This window comes from Poecilia reticulata, chromosome 21, assembly GCF_904066995.2.
Source record: "Poecilia reticulata chromosome 21, P_reticulata-male-v2, whole genome shotgun sequence".
Classification (NCBI taxonomy): domain Eukaryota; kingdom Metazoa; phylum Chordata; class Actinopteri; order Cyprinodontiformes; family Poeciliidae; genus Poecilia; species Poecilia reticulata.
The window spans coordinates 15,246,975-15,266,493 of NC_088850.1; the positions used below are offsets into that span (position 1 = coordinate 15,246,975).

The 19,519-nt window shown below is 39.0% G+C and overlaps 1 protein-coding gene across 1 annotated transcript; it reads left to right on the forward strand.

Moving 5' to 3' along the window:
* The first annotated feature begins 1,171 nt into the window (after positions 1-1,171).
* ehd3 (EH-domain containing 3) lies at positions 1,172-17,588 on the forward strand. The gene is made up of 9 exons (XM_008398115.3): positions 1,172-1,598; positions 2,127-2,389; positions 5,970-6,146; positions 6,792-6,889; positions 11,285-11,426; positions 12,146-12,245; positions 12,996-13,166; positions 14,820-14,984; positions 15,061-17,588. Exons 2-9 carry the CDS (start codon positions 2,163-2,165, stop codon positions 15,586-15,588), a joined length of 1,608 nt encoding a protein of 535 aa, XP_008396337.1. The 5' UTR covers positions 1,172-1,598; positions 2,127-2,162; the 3' UTR covers positions 15,589-17,588.
* The last annotated feature ends 1,931 nt before the right edge of the window (positions 17,589-19,519 follow it).

Sequence of the window (19,519 nt, forward strand, 5' to 3'; positions counted from 1 at the left end):
TGCTTCATATTTTAATAAACATACTTAAATTGTCAAATAACTATTTGCATGTTAAAACAGACATCTGATATAACTGTATGATTGCTAGCATTGTGCAGAGTTCACTTTCTTAAATGATTGTTTTGTTTGTTTATGATATGATGACTCAATCTGGTTGCTTATTTGTATGTCAAAGAACATACAAATTAGTTTTTAAAAATATTGTTAAATTCTTGCTGTTACTTGTTACATCAAAAATATTGTCATATCTCATGAAAGACAATATTTGTATACCTATGATCGCCCCAAGCTGGCCTAACCAGGCATCACAGTTTCTCTTTCTATTTGTTTCCACATTGAGCATCTAACTAGTAAATTAACAACATATAACATAAGCTAAATTTGAAGATTATTGTGTGAATTTAAAACGTGCCCTTTTTCTGATAAACTAGACAACAACAAAAAAAAATTCTTAGATTCATACTGTGCATTCAAGGACTCTTGGGAGCCCCCTGCTGACATTATTTAAAATAAAAGGAAATATGACTTAATGTGCCTTTGGATTAATGGCGTTTGAAATATGAAAACATTTCAGAAAGAATCATTCTAATTGACAGTCATTTCAAAAGCATAATATCTAACAACTATTTAAGGTGTGATTGGAGAAATTCATGTGGATGCAAGACCCATCCCAATTACTTTCAGGTGGATCAGCTACAGTTTGAACAGAACATGTTGTTCTGCCCACATCGTGACTTCTGATAAATTGTACATGCCTCCATACATCAGATAGGAATGTCAATAAATTGGTGCCTTTTGCTTAGTCGTTTTGGTTAGATTGTTAAGCTTGAAAATGTTCATGTTCTGACCTATTGTAGGTTCTGGTAGGGATGTTGGAAAAAACTGTAAAATATGTTTTTATCACTTTTTTTCTCTCCCATATTTTTCATTATCACCCAATACCAATTTATGCACACGTAAAGCAATTGCATATTAGAAAATGACATAAAATGGCGACTTCTACAATCATTTTTAAAAGATAGTATTAAAAAAAGCAACTTATATATTCACTTTTTGACGTTATGTTTTATAGCAGCACTGAAAGCAGTTGACTGAATTATCTTTACAGGAAAAATATCTTCATACTCAGATGTAACCTTTAGGTGACGCTGTGCTTTTACCCATAGCAGCTCCCCTCTCCCTCCGTCTCCTCTTCATCCAACATGGCGCCGTCCGGGACGGCTGCTCCGCATCATCATCACTGGGCGGGACCGCGGTGGGTCGAGCTTCGCCCTGCCAGCAGCTGAGCACTTCCGCCGGGGTCAGGTTTCGCCTCTCTCCGTCATTCGGCATTTAAATTGGGCTGCAGGACATCAGCTGCTGCCTCACTCAGCTTTGCTGCGTGACAGGAAAAATAACGCCTAGCGCTAGCTGAAACATTTAGTTTTTCATTTTTTGTCTCGAAAGCAGCAGAATTACCCGCGCACCCTGAAAGAGGTTCGGGTTGTTTTGGAGCAGAAGAGCCGGAGAAGCTGAACAATAACGGTGGATGCACACTGACAGACAGCCACATCATTTCTGGGACTCCTCTGCTAACTATTGGATCATACTTAATAGCGGTAACGGTGCGCTGTGCCTGAGCAGAATAAATACGTTTTTCTCAATGAAGTTTGTTTACTGATGCAGATTAGTAAACAAACAACAAAAAAAAACTCATTCAAAACAGTGCTGGGTAGCATTGGTGGCCTGGAGCTGGAAGGACCGATGAGCCCGATTGAATTGTAATAAATAAATATGCTGTTTCGTTGATTTTAGTTGTAGGTAAAATTAAATAACCACCAGATTATTTCATCAACTTTATTCAGAGCAGGTTAAACGTTGACATTTAATTTACTTGACCACTTTGTGACATAAATTAACTTTGCATAATTTTTGTAAGTATTGGTTTTGTCCATTTTTTATATTTTTCTATACAAAAAAAAATAGATCTGTCTTTTTTTTTTGTCATATATGCAAAAGCATCTCCCTACACTTAATTTCTGAACCTGCATGTCAGGAAAAAGCCGAACAAGCTGACCTGTGTCCCGCTAATCTTCAAGTTATTTTTTTATTTTTGGCTTTTTCCTCCCCCGCCCCAACCCTAAAAGTTGGTGAATTAGTCCAACAGTAGGTAAACTGCAGCAATGTTCAGCTGGCTTGGAACCGATGATCGGAGGAAGAAGGAGCCAGAAGTCTTTCAGACGGTCAGTGATGGACTAAAAAAACTCTACAAGACCAAACTCCTGCCGCTGGAGGAGAGCTACAAGTTCCACGAGTTTCACTCTCCGGCGCTGGAGGATGCTGACTTTGACAACAAGCCGATGGTCCTGCTGGTGGGGCAGTACTCCACTGGAAAGACGAGCTTCATACGGTGAGACTGTGCAGCCGCACTCTTGTTAGACTTTGTTAGATTGAAAGATGAAATGCACATGGCAGGAGAAACCAGAAAGATAAAAACAAGGAGAGGCTGACACGCCCAAGCAGACTCTTATGCACAAACCACACTGGTAAAAATCACAAATGAAACATAGAAAATGGCACCAAGGGCCTGTGGTGAACCTCTGCAGACTATATGTACTCTATAAAAAAGTTTATTTAACACACACACACACACAAATGTGCTGCATCTGGAAGCATCACTGCATGGATCAGCATTCTTTCCTTTCATCTTATCTTTATGCTAATGTACCGTGCAGAAAATAGCTTCTGGTAAAGATGTAGTTCCTTACGTAGAACAACTGTGATCAAATGTTTTGGGATAAAATGCCAGACACGCATGCTGTATCAGGGTTTTCAGTTCATTTGTCGTTTCTGATCTGCTGATCACAGATCAGATCCAACAAGGAGAATCTCTGCTTGATAGGTTTTCAGTCAGTGATAAAGTGAGGCTTGCAGCATCCAGAGATCTCATTGGGTTTTAAAGGTACAACTTTGACATCATGGCTATGAGAGGTAGACCTGGTTTTCATGGAGATGCAGAAACTGTTGGGTGATGTTTACCACCTCATCCAGTCCTTTGTGTTATGGAGGAAAATGTATGCAGACCGTATTGTGTTTTTTTTTTTCCTTTGTATATTTGAGTGTATATTACCAACACATATTTCATCCAACAACTTTTACAATTTCAGTGCATAACTATTGTTTTTTCTGCTGTTTAACAGGAAGTGTTGCTTGTTCAACCATTGATTTAGAATTTTTTTTTTTTACTTTTGAGAAAAAGAAATAATTTTTTGAGATACACTAACATATTAAATCCAAATATTAAACCGTTCTTGTTTTTGTTGAAGTTTCCTCATCAAGGTTTTTCAAATATGTTATGCTATTAATCCTATGCCATTCTTAATGAGTGATGATTAATTGATGGTTATGCAACTGGCTTACACTCCAAACCAGTGTTTTATTTACTGTGTTGGAGTTTTGAGAATCCTAGAGGGATTTATAAATCTTCTTACATTCCTGTTGACAAACCTGCATTAGACTTTACACAATTACCATAGAACTTTTTTAAATCAACCAAGTAATCTACTAGTTACTGTTTTTTTCACCAGTGCTTCCTAAAAATCTGATTTTATTTGCTTGCATATACTTTTCTTTGTCAAATTGTTGACAGATCAAGGCTCTAGAGTAATTTTACCATCAAAAAATTGCTCAAGATGTAACAGACTTTCAGATAAATAAAATATCATACGTAATTTTTAACCACTGAAGACGAAAAAACCCCCTGAAATTAAGGCAATATTTCAACAAACTTTAAATTTTTTAATATGGTAAATGGTTCGTTTTGAACCTACATGCATTCTCTGGATTTACTCGAGATATATTTTTGATGTATTTTTTCAAATGTAACAATTTTGACTGAACATTTTAGAGCCAAAATTCAACTTAGGTCATGTTATATCTTTTCGTTTTTTGCTTCAACTGCATTTTCTGTGGCCTATCAAAGCACATGACCTGGACTACCCCTGGAATTAATGTGTAATGCTGAGCAATATTAGCAGCATGGCGTTGAGCCTCTTTTAAGCCGAGGAGCGTCTGCACACACACTTGCACAGAGACACACTTGCAGAGAGCGCTGTGGGTAATTAGCGAGTTAAGGCTTTGAAAGCCAGAGAGATGATGCTGTTAGTGACTTCCTGCTACAAGACATGGAGACATCCCTGCTCTCTCATCTTCCTCATAAAGGTCTAATTCTTTCTCTAACCCCCTCGGTCTCTGATGGCTGCTCCCCCGGTCAGCTGCCTGACCCCACACCACCAGCATTTTAACAACACAATGCAGAATGTACAAACTGCTTAGTAATGTGTGGTCTTGGCTCTTGCTCCTGCAAAAATTGCATACTTTGCAAAGCAACATTTCTTGCAAAACGAGGCATTGCTGCACCTCCATGTTCTGCAGCTCATAGATAAGCCCAGTGAACCTCATCGTGAGGCTGAATTTACTGATTTAACCTCACATGGTGTCAAAGAGCAAGTAATCTCCTGCGTGTTTGTGTGATTAAACGCACCTTTTTTGTTTTTTTTCCTTTAAACCTCACGGTGTATGATTTATTAGCAGATTTTATGAAACATGCTGCTGTGAGTCTTCAAATAAATTTGTAGTCCAAGTGCAGAATTCAAGCTGAGGTGATCTGGAATGACGCAAATGTTATAACTGCGCACACACGCTGTACTCGAGTGAGGTTGTATATCATGCATCATCCTTGTAGCTGAGCCACGGATCTGTGTGTATGTTGCACAACGTTCTCACAGAAAGCGGGGTTCACGCTACTCAAGCGCGTATACATAGAGATGGCTCTACCAGGCACCACTGTCTCCTCTGGCAAGGTGTGTGTTTAGTCAGATAATCTTATGGAAGACAGATCCCAGTTTACATTTGAAACATGTGACCCTAAAATTTCCAGTTGGCAAAATCTTTCCTCAAGGTCTGCTAATGCTATTATAATTGTGAAAAGTACCATAAAATTTATCCATGAGTTCAAAAGGTGACGTTTAAAACAAAAAATACAATTCAGAATTCAATCTTAAACACATGGCATGTCTAATAAGTATTTTATGCAATTTTCAACCTTGGCTGTCACAACTTTTTGTACCCTGCAACACTTTTAGAATTGCCTTTTAATTCAGTGGGAAGGGAACATGATGCTGCAAAAATATGATTACCAGATAATCCGGTCTCCATTGATTTTTATTTTTGTCCTTTTTTTTATGTTGATGCGCCTCTGCTTTCTCGTGCCCTGTAGACTACACATGAGCACCACTGCTACAAAATCGACGCAGCTATGAGTCGCATGTTATAGCAATGGCATAATATTACTTAATTCTATTCTTCACACTGCATTGACGAAGATTCGTTCACTTTGGTTTGCTTGACACTGAAACTGAAAGCTGACCTCCTCGCCTGCCCTACTTATTGGTTAGTTTCGCTAGTAGCTATCTGACAAAATTACATTAGCAGACTGCCAGTTGATTTTTAAATAAGGACCAAAATAAAAGGTCAAAACAAGACCGTGTTGTCACAGCTAGACTGATCAACCCTGTCCTGCTGCAGTAGAACACTGTGAAGTTTTTCAAAGATGTGATTGGATTTGATGTTTCATTTGGACACACTTAACTCACATTTTTAAATATGTCGATGCACAAAGAAAGATGGGAACAGTGTGGCCTCGGCTTTAGTCTTTGTGATATCCATAGGCTAGGTGAAATTTGAAATGCATTTGGCAAAACACCAAAATGCCAAATGCAGTGGTGCGTGAAGGAGAAATAAACTTGCCTTGCCTTGTCCCACACAACTGCTCTTTGTTCTTTCTGGTAGCATTTTCTTGGAAGCCTCGTCCCACTTAATGGAAAACCTGTTCCTATACGGCTGGTTTAGTTTTACAAACTGCTGGACTGTTTGAAGAAGTCCCTCATCTTGTTTGGTTTTAACACCGTGACCTTCAATTTCACCTGCAGCTACCTGCTGGAGCAGGATTTTCCCGGAATGCGGATTGGCCCGGAGCCCACCACGGATTCTTTCATCGCGGTGATGCACGGCGACACCGAAGGAGTCATCCCCGGGAACGCTTTGGTGGTCGACCCCAAGAAGCCCTTCAGAAAGCTGAACGCGTTTGGAAACGCTTTTCTGAACAGGTAGACACTGCGGTTCAGCGAGCGCACACACACGTTCGGCGAGGTCGCCAATTAACGAGGCGCAGGTGTCGCTGGACGTCTCAGGAGGAGTGTTCAGGGGAAGCAAAATGCTATTTAGAGGTAAAGGTAGAGGGGAAAGACTGCAGCAGTTAAGAGAGAACAAGTGAGAATCCACACCAGCACTCCACATTCCTGTGTGATTGAATTTCCCTCCTCTTATGGCTCAGACTTTTTTTTTTTTTTTTAGACTCTTTAAAATGGGTGCCTGTGTAAGCCACTGCACTGCCATCCTTCTGAAAAACTCTATACTCTTTTTTTTTTTGGCAGATATGCTATCGCAGCTATTTTACTGCTGAGAAAGAGCATAATGAGTTAGAATTAGAGGGGGTTGCCATGGGGATGACCCCTAACGTGTTCATATTTATTCAGCTGAGCAAACAGAGAGATGAGACGAGTAAGAGGAGAAAGGAGAGGTAGAGGTGTCCCAGTGTGGGACAGTGTTTGTTATAAGAACACTTTACACTTCTGTCCTGATTTGGTCTAATGTCACTGCCTTCTCCTCTCTCTCTCTCTTTCTCTCTGTGTGTGTGTGTGTGTGTGTGTGTGTGTGTGTGTGTGTGTGTGTGTGCGTGCGTACGTGTGTAGGTTTGTGTGCGCCCAGCTACCCAACCCTGTGCTGGAAAGCATTAGTGTGATTGACACGCCAGGAATTCTGTCTGGAGAAAAACAGAGAATAAGTCGAGGTAAGACACACACTTGTCACTCTCGCTCTTTTAAATATTCCTCTGTTTATGTTGCTGTGTGCGCACGCGTGCGCGTGCAGGCATGTGTGTGTTAGTTCATTGGACCCACTCAGCTGCAGGCTCACAGTCCCACTGATCTCTGAAACCCAGTGTCAGCATTTCCTTTGGACACTCTTGTCTCTATGTTTGTTTTAGCTGTTGCTTTCAGGAGGATTATGCCTCATTCATTTCAAAGAGCAGGAAGCGGAGACAAAAAAGATGAGCTTCGAATTCACTCTTGGCACACGCACATGCATACTTTTTACTCTGCAGGCCTGTAACAAATTGATGTGATTTAATGCCCTTTTTCTTTCCCGCCAAGTACTTCCTAAATAGCAAACAGAGCTGCAGATGAAAGCACAATCACACATCCTGAGTTTGTCTTGGGTTAGATGCTTAAACATAGTAAACCACAGCTGCAACGTCCATAATTCCCGTTGTTCATCACACACAACTTCATTGCCACATGTGTGTCAACGCCTTTTCACTTGACTGTCCAGCACAGGCAGAGAGCCTTTTAATCACCAATAAAAACAAGCTGTTACATGTGGTTTAGGTTTAGGTTTAGATCTTAAGTCATTGTGAACAGAAAGCACAAGCTGAGAAGAACTCTAGTGCCGCTTAGGAGGAGGGAAATTAAAGGTCTCAAATGACAAGACTTTCACGTTTCTGGTAAAACTTTGAACAGAAACCCATGAATAATTACATTTTTAGGAGGAATTTGTGACACCAAGATGCCACTTTATGTTGAGAATAATTTTTTCCCAGCTCATAAAGACACACTTCTACTTTAGTTGAATGCCTTGTTTTCTTTTTCCCACATTCCCACTCCCACTTCTCACTACAATTGCTTATATTCTCCCCCGAGCAATTGAAAGAGTTGGGTTACTAATGAAGTTCCTCAATATTGAGGTAAAATAAAACTTTTTATTGGTATTTATTGAACAAATGAATATGTGTAGATAGATTTTTTTTAATAAATAAATAAATATGAAGGATGCTATTTATGGAAAAAAAAATCTCAAAAATTATTTCAGTATTTTCCAGCATTATCAGAGAAAAAAATTACACTTTGCAGTTTATATCAGAAGTGAATAAAATATGTTGGCTTTTCAATCGAACTGTTCACAGTTTGAATGATTTTACATTAAAAACAGTTCCTTGTCTGAACAGAGAAAATCGATCCTTAAACACAACGCAGTAGATAATTACAAAAGTTTGTGAAATGTTGAGCCTGACACAAATTTTTAAGAAATTAAATTTACCATTGAACTCCAAGCTGTCTAATAGTAATTAATATTCATTATTAATTGTAATCTTTTGGGTTATTTTACATGATTTGACACCAAGACTTGGTAAGAGCATGTCGAACTTGTATTAAACTTTTTGGAAAAGTGAAGATATCCGCGGAATGGTGGACGGACTAGTCAGACAAACGCTGGATCGATGCCTCAGCAGCTGATCTGGCGAATCAGCTGATTCAGTCTGTCTGAATAATTTTCAAACACATGTGAGACCTGGAAGCAGAAGAACATACCATCTGTGATGCAGTTGCACAACTGAGAGAAAACAGTTCACTGCATTCTTGGTGGAGCCAGAGCGGATTTGGCAGATTGATGCAACTGGAAGGCTTATAAAGACCAGACGATGTTACTGTACGTAACTGCGCAACATAAAACCTTTGCCTTTAACATCAACATTATTAAATGAAAACCAAAAAGAAAATCTGAGAAATTTTCAAATGAACTCAACCTCTGCATTCTGATCCGAGTGAACTTGGAAGTGAACAGACGGCAAAGTGAGAGGATATTGTGGAGCAAAGCGCTTCGTTACAGGCAGAAATGTGTGTTTGTGTGAGGCATGGTTGGCATTCCCTAAGCCCGGTAACGGCTTCGCCATGCCAACCAGCAACTTGCCACTGTTGCCCTTTGGTGATTGTTTTTTGTTTTTTTCTCTCTTACAAGAAGCTGAATTTTGTTAAGTTTCAGGATTCATCCTAAGCTGCTCTTGTTCTGCTTTGGTTTCCGTCAAACCTTCTTAGTGATGTATGCATTTCACACACTTGCCTTTCGAAGCGCGTCATAAAGATGAGATGCATAAATTTTCTTACGCAGTTAATTCCCAAGCAGTGAGTTCTGCAGGTCACGGCTGATTACTTCATAGCTGGGGTGGGGTTAGATGCTTCGATTTGGAGTTTTCTCAAAATATGAATGTGGAAAGGAGTTTTTCATCTGTTATTATCTTCAGCTCTTCTCTTGGGAAACGACTTCGACCGAGTGATTACTGAATACGAACAGATTCATTTATTTAGGTGGGGCAGTAGTTGGATTTAACACAGCCCTGTGTCAGCTCATTTTTATGGCTTTCTTTGGTCATTTTTCCCAGGAAATACATCTGAATCAGCACAGATGTGTTTTGTTCTCGTGTCCATTTTGTAGTCCCTTCCCACCATCTGAGTCGAATTATTATTCATCGCGTATGAGTTTAGTAATTTCACATCTGTATACAACTGTAAGCTCTTTTTTGTCCACATCCTTTCTTTTTCCACTTTTCATTCATTGTGTTATCAGATTTCACCTTTATCTATTTGTGTGTCTAGATGAGGAGTTGTCAGGATATAGCTCTCTGCGTAGATGTCCTTACGGAGGTACAGTAGATAAATCTCAGAGTCGGCCAGCTGCAAAAATCGCTCGATTTTTGAAAAGTGTTTGAGTTCATACATGTTCTTCACCAGTCTTGCCGCATATATTGGGGGAAAAATTGTCTTTGAGTTATATTTGTGTAAGATTTCTTTACTGTTCGGATTGTCTAGATTTTGTTTTTGTCTCCCCACACAATCCCCATCTTGTAATTGTTTTTCTGTACAAGACGCACCGTTGCCAAAATGATCAAATCACTTACTTTTAAGAACAAATTAGATTTAATGATATCCTATATTTAATGTAAAGGTTTTAATGTGGTTCTGGTCTACACTTTTCGGCTACAAGGCTTTCTACAAGGTTTACCTGAAATGTGGACCGTTTTTCCAGACGCTGATTGAAACCCCTGAATTCAATGATCCTGATGGGTGCGCAATTACGTTTAGCAATGCAATGTATTTCAAAAATTAATCAAATAGTTTTTTCCAGTTCTATTCTGACCTGTTAACAGCCTGATCTTACAGTTTAAATGCATCTTTTTCAGGTAAAATGTTAGCAGTATAAATGAACTCGTTTTCCATTTTTGTGGTTTAGCAGGCTGAGGAACGTCGAACCCTTTCGAGGTTAAAAACAGACCTTAAAATGTCTTAACAATTTCCCCCCTCAATATGTGAGAAGTTTCCAGGGTGAACAACAGTAAATTCTTCTATTTTGCTCTATCTTGTTTTCTCAAGCAGCAGCTCGATTCATGCAGGTTCCTGGTGACACTGCAGCTAACCTTCTGCTAATTCCCACAGAACGAGTCTGTTAAAACCATATCAGATTTAATGTTGTCATGTGTTGAAGACCTTAGCTCTATCAACACTAGTTAGTTAATCATTCAAAGCTGTTATAGATTTAAAAAAGAAATGTCCCTTTGGTAAAGGGCAAGTGTTGATTTTACACCAAAATCTAATTGAAAATAGAAGAAAAAAATTGGTTTTGTAAATATCAGAGGCACATAAAACTTCTAGATAGATCGTACGTTATTGTTTTTATCTTGGCGAAAGCATTTCAAAAATTAGCTTTTAAACTGTTAATATATGCTGGCCTCCTTGCTGGTTGCTGTGGCTTGTTATAATTTATGGTGTAACTCATTAACCTGTAATGTACTAATTGTCCTTATGTGTTGAGTGGAAATTTCACCTCACTAATATTTCATCCTAATGTTCTTTGTACTTTTATTTTATTCTGGTATGATTCCTTGAGACAAGCCTCATGTTTGTCCTTCAGTGGCACGCACGGCCAAACGTCAATGATGATGATTTTCACACTGATTAATTTACAGTAGAGGACAGTGGTGGTGGTTTTCATCGAGTGAGGATTTATATCTTTCCCTTTTATTTTAATTTTTAAACCTAAAACAGGACTTTTTTTTTTATGTAAAAAAGATGCTTTGGTGTGTAACGTCGAGAGCTCGACCTTCAAAAGACGAAACAACATTCTTCTCTGTCAACGTGTTTTAATAAAGTTCTTGTTTCTTTTGGCTCTGCTTTATTCTGGAGTCACCGTAGTTTCTCTGGAGAGTATTGATCCATCATCACCTGAAGTTTCCATTTTTTTTCCCTCATATCACAGCAAGTCCAGAGTTGGGAACTGGACTTGCTGTGCTTGTTTGAAGGACAAGCAGTAGTTTGAATTTGTTTCTTTGTTGGGTTTTTTTGGCATCTCATTTTAGGCTATGACTTTGCTGCTGTCCTCGAGTGGTTTGCAGAGCGTGTGGACAGGATCATATTGCTGTTCGATGCCCACAAACTGGACATTTCTGACGAGTTCTCGGAAGTGATAAAGGCCTTAAAGAACCATGAAGACAAGATCAGGTACTGTAAGGCTTCTAACTACCAGATCATAATTTTGAATTCATAAAAGTTTCCATCGCTCTCTGGAAAAGAGAGCCACGTCCAGATAAGTATAGAAAACTGGCTGTTTTTTTTTCCAGACTTTTTTCATCTTAGTTTTTTTTTTTTTTCAATTAAACAAATCTGGTGCCAAATAAATGAAGTACTTGACAATAACTTCCCTCGGTTTGTCTTTCATTTACAAACTCGTAGCTTGATTTTAACATTTTACCTACAAACATTTCCATCTTTGACTGAATCAATGACACCCATACAAATGGAAAAAGTAGAGCGAGTTTTTCTACCTGTTTAGTCTCTAGAAAACTTCAAATTCAGGTTGACTAAGTAGCACTAAAACTGTTATTTTTTTGGAGTTCTAATGGTATCTACATTGACAAACTATTGCTTTTAGTCTAAGATCCTAATTTCCTTGACAGGACCAAAAGTAACAAATTTTGAAATAAAGCTCATGTGAATTAATCCAGAATCAAGATGCTCCATTTTAAAAATCAATGATCTACCAGTCATAAGATCCAAATACTTTTTAAGGAGGTTTCAAATAAAGAAACAAACGCGGAGTTTAGTCTGGAATCTGGGACCCAGTTGATGTATATTTTTGTTGTGGTGCAAAACTATTTCATCTTTTTTTTTTATCATCTTCTTACAAGGAGCTCATTAGCTCTGTTTTCTGTTTTCTCCAGAGTTGTGCTGAACAAGGCGGACCAGATCGAGACCCAGCAGCTGATGAGAGTGTACGGTGCCTTGATGTGGTCGCTGGGCAAAATAGTCAACACACCCGAGGTACAAAGATGGGCATTCATTCACTACGCAGTTGTTTGGCATTTTGGCATTGTGGTGAAACACACATAAAGTTTGATGCTGTATGGAGTGAAAATCATTTGAAATGAAGACACAGGTTCAGATTATTCTCCTCATTACGGAGAGCAGTGTGGGACAACACCAGCTGCACTTCACCGCAAAAACCCAAAATTCTAAGTATATTTGGTCTAGCTTCTTAATATTCTTGAAATAAAACAAAACTAATTTACAAGTAACCTTTCAGCAAGATACATGAGTTTGTTTTCAGTCAACAATTCCTTAGTTACAAGTGAAATAATCTGCCAGTGGAAGATATTCTGTCTTAAAATACAGGAAAAATGTATTGTTCCATTGGCAGATTATTTAAGTTATAACAAGAACTTTTTCATTAAGGTGTTGCTAACTTCAAGCAATCTTCTATATCTTGCTGAAAAGTTACTTGTAAGTTAGTTTTATCTTTTTTTAAGTATACCAAGATATTTGCAGTAGAAACTAGATCAAAAATACTTGGTAATATTTAGTGTTTTTGGAGTTTTGTGGTTTATAATATTGTTAGCGCTCTTCTTTTCTCTTGATGTTTTTACGCTAATTTGTGACAATATGTCACATAAAATCCTACCAGGAAATATTGGAGTTTGTGTTTGTGGCAATATTTGAAAAAAATGTGAATGCTTTTGCTTCGTTTTTTTAGTACAAACCTCCGTTGATTTCTTCCGCTTTTCTCATCTGCAGGTGATCCGCGTCTACATCGGCTCGTTTTGGTCTCACCCGCTGCTGATCCCTGACAACAGGAAGCTTTTTGAAGCGGAGGAGCAGGATTTATTTAAGGACATCCAGTCTTTACCCCGAAATGCAGCACTTAGAAAACTCAATGATTTGATCAAGAGAGCAAGACTTGCCAAGGTGAGGCTCTGGCTGGAAAGACAGCAGAGATCTGGAACATTTTCTCCCAAACCCTGTGACCCAGAGCCAGATTAACAGGACCTCTAATGACGTGGCCGAATGTCAGCATCATGTGTTTCCTATTTGTTCCCCCCCCCACCCCTCCCACGGCTGTTAACCTTGACAGGAAAGCGCTTATCGCTGTCGCAAAACCGATCATGTGGGACAAACATCGTTTTTCAGCTCTTGAGTGAATTATCTCCCATTTCCTCTCTGAGCAGGAAGTCAGGTAGGAACCTCACGTCGTAGTTTGAGGAAGGGCGTACGCTCGGACGCACAGATTTATCAGAGTTGATGGAAGTTTTCCTGCTCCACAGCTGATGGGTGTGTTTGAGTGTTTCAAGGACATGAGGCGGACGCAGGAAAACGCGCGTGCATCAACACGGCAACCCCACAAATATTATGGATTTTTTTCCGGAATTTTTCTTTCGCTAGATTAATTTTCCACATTTTTTTTTTTTTTCCCCATTTCAACCTCCAAAATCTCTGATGCAATAGTTTGTCTAATGATTAAAACAAACCTGAAAGATTTAGTGGATGACTAAACTAGTTTCAGGAATGTTGAGTGCAACACCAAGCTGTGTTTCCAACAAAATAACAAATTATACATTGCAAAGGTTTGAAGTCATAAGTAAAAGATGGGAGGTAAGAACATACCAATTAAAAGCAGATGCATGCAAACACTTTATTCATTCTTTTATGGTAATGTCTATTTTTATGTCTTGTTATGATTAAATGTGGTTGGATGAAGATGGTTTTTGTTCAAAAATCATAGATTTTTATTATTCATGGTCAGGTGGAGCCAGAGGCTTTATATCTACAGATGAGATGTTTTGAACTTGTTGAACTTTCTGAAATGCTTTTGTCGCAACTGGTTATTTTTATGCTAGTACATCGCAGGTAAATAATAAAATGATTAAAATATTATTTCGTTGAACTTGCAGATGGTTAGAACATTGTCAAAAAAACATTTATTTAAAGCGTTTTCTTGTGTGTAACATTGACCAAATATTCAGATTCACATGAAATCTGAATGTTATATCAAACATATATATCTTTAATTATCCAAAAGTTGTTGTTTTTTATAGTCCACACTATCATGAAGGTTATGCGAAAAAAGTCCCTACCTAAAGAAGCTGACTGACTTAATGGAAAGTTGAGTAGAAGGAAAAAGTGTGGTTAAAAATGAAGCAACGGGGATAATGGAGGAAATAATTTGGATTGTTACTCGGATCATGATCCTTTTTTTTCTTATGAAACTATATGTTGTATGCTATTTGGAAGTCAATGTGGCAGAGTCTGGAGGAAGAGTGAATCCAGGCTGCTAGAAGCTTAATGTGAAGTTTCTACAGTCAGTCAGTGATGATTTGGGGAGCCATGTCATCTGCTGGTTCTGGTTCTGGTCCTGAACCTCTTTTAGAACTTTCTGCTCAGGTTCTGGGAGTGATATTGGGTCCTCATTATTCAGGATCGACTTTCCAGCCATCTGTGAATAATTTCTGTTTGTTTTCCATCTCAACTTGCGTGAACTCAAAATCGGTGTCTCAATTGCAAAAACTGACCTGTCGAGAAATATCCCCGTGAAAATGCTGACGCTTCCTCCTCCGTTCGCAGGTCCACGCCTACATCATCAGCTCTCTGAAGAAAGAGATGCCGTCTGTGTTCGGGAAGGAGAACAAGAAGAAAGAGCTGATTGCCAGTCTGGGAGACATTTACAAGCGCATCGAGAGAGAACATCAGATCTCGCCTGGAGATTTCCCAAACCTGAAGAAGATGCAGGTAAGCAGAGAAGGAAGTGAATGTTTCAGGGGGTCACAGATGACGTCATGATCTGACGTTGACTTTTGTTCTCCAGGACCAGCTCCAAGCTCAGGACCTCACCAAGTTTCAGCCTCTCAAACCCAAACTTCTGGAGGCAGTCGACGACATGCTGGCCAACGACATCGCTGGCTTGATGGTGCTGGTTCGCCAAGAGGAAACCCAAATGCCCAACGCAGTGGTGAAGGGCGGCGCGTTCGACGGCACTCTGGACGGTCCGTTCGGGCATGGATACGGGGAGGGAGCCGGCGAAGGCATCGACGAGGCGGAGTGGGTGGTCGCCCGCGACAAACCCGTGTACGACGAGATTTTCTACACCCTCTCCCCCGTCAACGGGAAGGTGACCGGAGCCAATGCAAAAAAGGAGATGGTGAAGTCAAAATTGCCCAACACTGTGCTGGGGAAGATCTGGAAGCTGGCAGATATCGATAAGGATGGGATGCTGGATGACGAGGAGTTCGCTTTGGCTAATCACCTGATCAAGGTGAAACTGGAGGGACATGAGCTGCCCTCAGAGCTGCCCGCACACCTGGTGCCTCCTTCCAAGAGGAAAATACCCGAGTAAAAGAAAAAGGAGAATAGATTCATGCCCAGAGAAAACTGGAACTGGAGGACTTCAACATACAAATGTACAAAAAAAAAACAAACAAGATATCCGTCGTCCAGTCCTGTTGTTTCTGTCATTCCGTCTTCAAAGCATTTCAACTTCCATCAAATTGAAACTACTTAATATAGGCAGATTTTTTTAACATTCGTACAATTTGACAAAATTTTGTTGAATTTACCCTGCAAATATTTGAACAGCCACAGAAAACTCTTATTAGAGCCTAACAAAACAGCTAAAACAGACAGTAGGATAAAAGTAGATGTCAAATATGTAAGTACAGTCAATAGATAATAAAATGAAACATAAGCATTGGGATACAGAAAGTGTAACATAGAGGAAAATGCCTCATTTACTGCTTTTTTCCTTAGCAATATTAAATCAAAGTGAATTACAGTATTTCACAGCACTTGTTCTGTCTGGTACTGTGGGAATTTGAGTTTTTCAGGTATGTAATTAATTTTCTGATCCATGTTTAAGACTGGCATAAAAATGACCAAGGCTTCCTGTAAGGCAGAAGAATGCCCAAAACAAAACGATGGTTATCACAACAATTAGGTGTAGCGCCTGCATTAGCTTTTTTTTTGTTGTTGAATAATTAAAATTTGGAGAATATGAATTTAATTTAGATATTTTTCTTTTCTTTTTGTGATTCGTAAGCTGCTTCGAATCTCATTAACATGTTTTGATACTGTGACACTAATAACAATCTACAATATATGTTTTGTTTTTGACAGAGACTGAATACTGAATGTGCAGATGCTTGTTATTTCTCCGTAGATTTGTCATGGCCATTGTGTGTGTGTGTGTGTGTTGGGGTGTGTGTGTGTGTGCGTGTGTGTGTGTGTGTGTTTGAAAACGTGTATCGGTGTTAACATATTTGTATTTTCATTTTACATCTCACAAGCTACTGACTTGGGAATTTTCCAGTGAATTATTACAAAAATGGTCCAATAACATCCTGATTGAGCTAGTATTTATCATTTCGTACAAAGTGTATTTCGAACCATTTAAAAAGTATCTCACGCCGGCAGACTTTACTTTCTGAATCGTGTGTTTCGCTGAAAGAAATGCACATTACGGTATTTCTAACAGTAGCGTTGGCGACGTTTATAGCCTCTCAGTTTCTAATTGGTCAGTAATGAAATGAAACGACCACATTAGACTCGATTCCATTTTAGCCAGAGATCCTTAAAAGTTGTCAGAAGAGTAAAGGGGTTACATAACAACTCGAAGTAAATATTTCCACTTCTCTGCTTCTCAGTGTTCTTCATACCCTTTGCAGTTTTAAATCTAAAGTTATTGTCATTCCAGTTTTCTTTATCCAAATCAAGTCTGGACTTTGGCTGAGGTAAAAACATTATTATATTACTTCAGCTCAGACGAAACAAGTTGACATTAAAAGATGGCTCTAACCCTTAATCTACAAGGAAAAGGAACTAAGAACTATTTTCGGCTTAACAAAGCATAGCAGCATTTCATTAGTTTATTGTTGGAAAGGTTTGGACCCTATTGGCTACGCAGTTTTCCTTTTTTTTTTTTTGTAGTCCTGGTTTCTTAATCATAACAGCATGTTGCTTCCTGAGAAGTTTGTGCTGCAACTACAGAAATACTCGTATTAATCTACTAGTGACTGGCTTTATGAAGAAACTCTAACCACACCATTTACACTAGTTTCAGATGGCTGGAAAGTCATCAGCAGCATGCTTTACTCATTACGTCCCTGTATGTCGTCAGATGAGCGCATTCACTTGAATACGGAAAAGCTGTCTGTTGAATGTGGATTGCAAAACCCTGCGGCGGTTTTCATGGGTTGCGACATGAAATAAGTGGCATCACTGGCGTTTCCAGTGTGTTTTCTGTTTGTCGGATGATGATGCATTGCTTCGATGTGTACCTCGCTGCTTTTCTGTCTTCGGAAAAAGTTTTAACGTGGAATAAAAATCATCTTCAACTGCTTCGCCTGTGGCTTTTTCTTAAATAAAATACAAAAGTAATCATGCTTTGAAAGGAGGTTTTATCTCTTCCTGTTGTCCTCATTTTCTGTGTATAGGGAAAACGCATACAAATCTCTGTCATTTTGACCCGAGGACAACAGGAGGGTTAAGTCTTGTGCTGCGTTTAATGTACTCCTGCATACGGCAAAACTACAATGGAGTACCTACTAGTCTTGAGTTTTAATTTTACTCAAGGTAAGAGTATACCTCTAATTTTTAGAGTTAAGGTTTGGGTGTAAAGTTGGAAGCTCGACATTCCTTTGCAACTCCTCTTTTAGCAACAGCAGCAAAGTCGCAGCACCTCCTCAGTGAAGAAGATTTGAATGAGAATCTTGATTAGAAATTAGGTTTCTGGAGATTAGACTCTGGGGAGTCAAAATCGTTCACCTTACACAAAAAAGCTTCTGGAAAAGGAATAATACATAGTTATATTTACACAAGTTATTTCTGGAGTTCTTGTGCGTTCAGTCTTACATCAGCATCCGATATAAAAAAAAAAAAATTCACAAGAAATTAAATAAACGATGCACAAAGGGAAGTAGACCTACCGCATTTCAATATTGTATGTTTTTTTTGTCTCGAGTAAATCCAGGAAAAGCCAGTGAAAGAAAATGGCTACTATATGATTCAGATGCATTTTCAGCTCATTTAGGGTATAATCTATTAAATTAACTGTGTTCTTGTTCAGCCCTGACTTTGATGAACAGGGTGTGAAATCCCGTATGGTATGGAAATTGAAATTCCTTCCGGTTGTTTTTTTCCCCCTCCATATCTTGGGGTCATTTTGGGGAGGATCTCGTTCTACAGTATGTGACGCGGCGCACATGATAAGTCAGTCATTACTTCTGCTCAAAGCTGCAGTGGAAATGAGTTGGTGAAATAGGAGATTTCAGCTCCGGCCATCTTTTTAGGACAGGAAACAGAGCGTGTGATTCCAGCCTGGAACCACCAGCATTTCTGAATCATCCAGGGACTTTTGAATGTATGCATGTTGATGTGGCAGGAGGCCAGAGGATCCCATTGGACTGTGACTTACAGGCTCTGTAAACCTTCAACACACACACACATCAACACGCACATGCACACTGGCCACATGAAGTGAAACGCAGCAATCTACTGCGCGCACAGGACGGGCTGTACTTGTCCACCACTTCCTGTCAATCCCGCTGTGACCCTCATGGCTTCTCCCACAAATGCATCCTCCATTTAGTAATTTCGTCAAAACAGAGTTTTAGTGCATTAGTGCTAGACAGTAAAGACAATATGCATATACAACATATTTGTGCTACTATTGTTTTTGAGATTGATAAGATCAACAAGAAATTTTTATTTTTTATTTTTTTTGCTTAACCTGCCGACATAAAAAAGCTGTTTCTAGATAATGCACCTAAATTTAATTTAGGAATAAGGAAAAAGGAAAAAACATTTTCAACTTTTTTCAGTAGATTGTGCTTATATTTCCTGGAACTCCGCAGTAAGATAATAAAGATACTTTTTTAAAGATTACCAAGGGACAGCGAGGAGCCAAAGTGTCCCAACTTAGTGAAAAATGATTTTTATTTTATCAGTTTAATCTTTTCAGAAGGAAAAACACCTACAAATCTTGTGCTGTTTTGTCAGCAGCAATAAATGAGGAACATCAGTCAACAGAAACGTCTAAACATGTCTGTATGTGTGTGTGTGTGTGTGTGTGTGTGTGTGTGTGTGTGTGTGTGTGTGTGTGTGTGTGTGTGTGTGTGTGTGTGTGTGTGTGTGTGTGTGGGTGCAGTAAATGTGTGTGAGTTATGTGAGTGAGTGGTTGGTGAAGAAATACACTTGGAGAAGCCATACATCAAAACAAATTTGAGTCAGGAATTTAAAAAAAAAAGTTGGGTGGAGAGGATTCTCATTCTTTA

Excerpts from the sequence above, each read along its gene's own strand:
- ehd3 (XM_008398115.3), top strand. The coding sequence starts at position 2,163 with ATGTTCAGCTGGCTTGGAACCGATGATCGGAGGAAGAAGGAGCCAGAA. Across the intron at positions 2,390-5,969 it reads GGAAAGACGAGCTTCATACG|CTACCTGCTGGAGCAGGATT; the intron begins GTGAGACTGTGC and ends TTTCACCTGCAG. Across the intron at positions 12,246-12,995 it reads AAATAGTCAACACACCCGAG|GTGATCCGCGTCTACATCGG; the intron begins GTACAAAGATGG and ends TCTCATCTGCAG.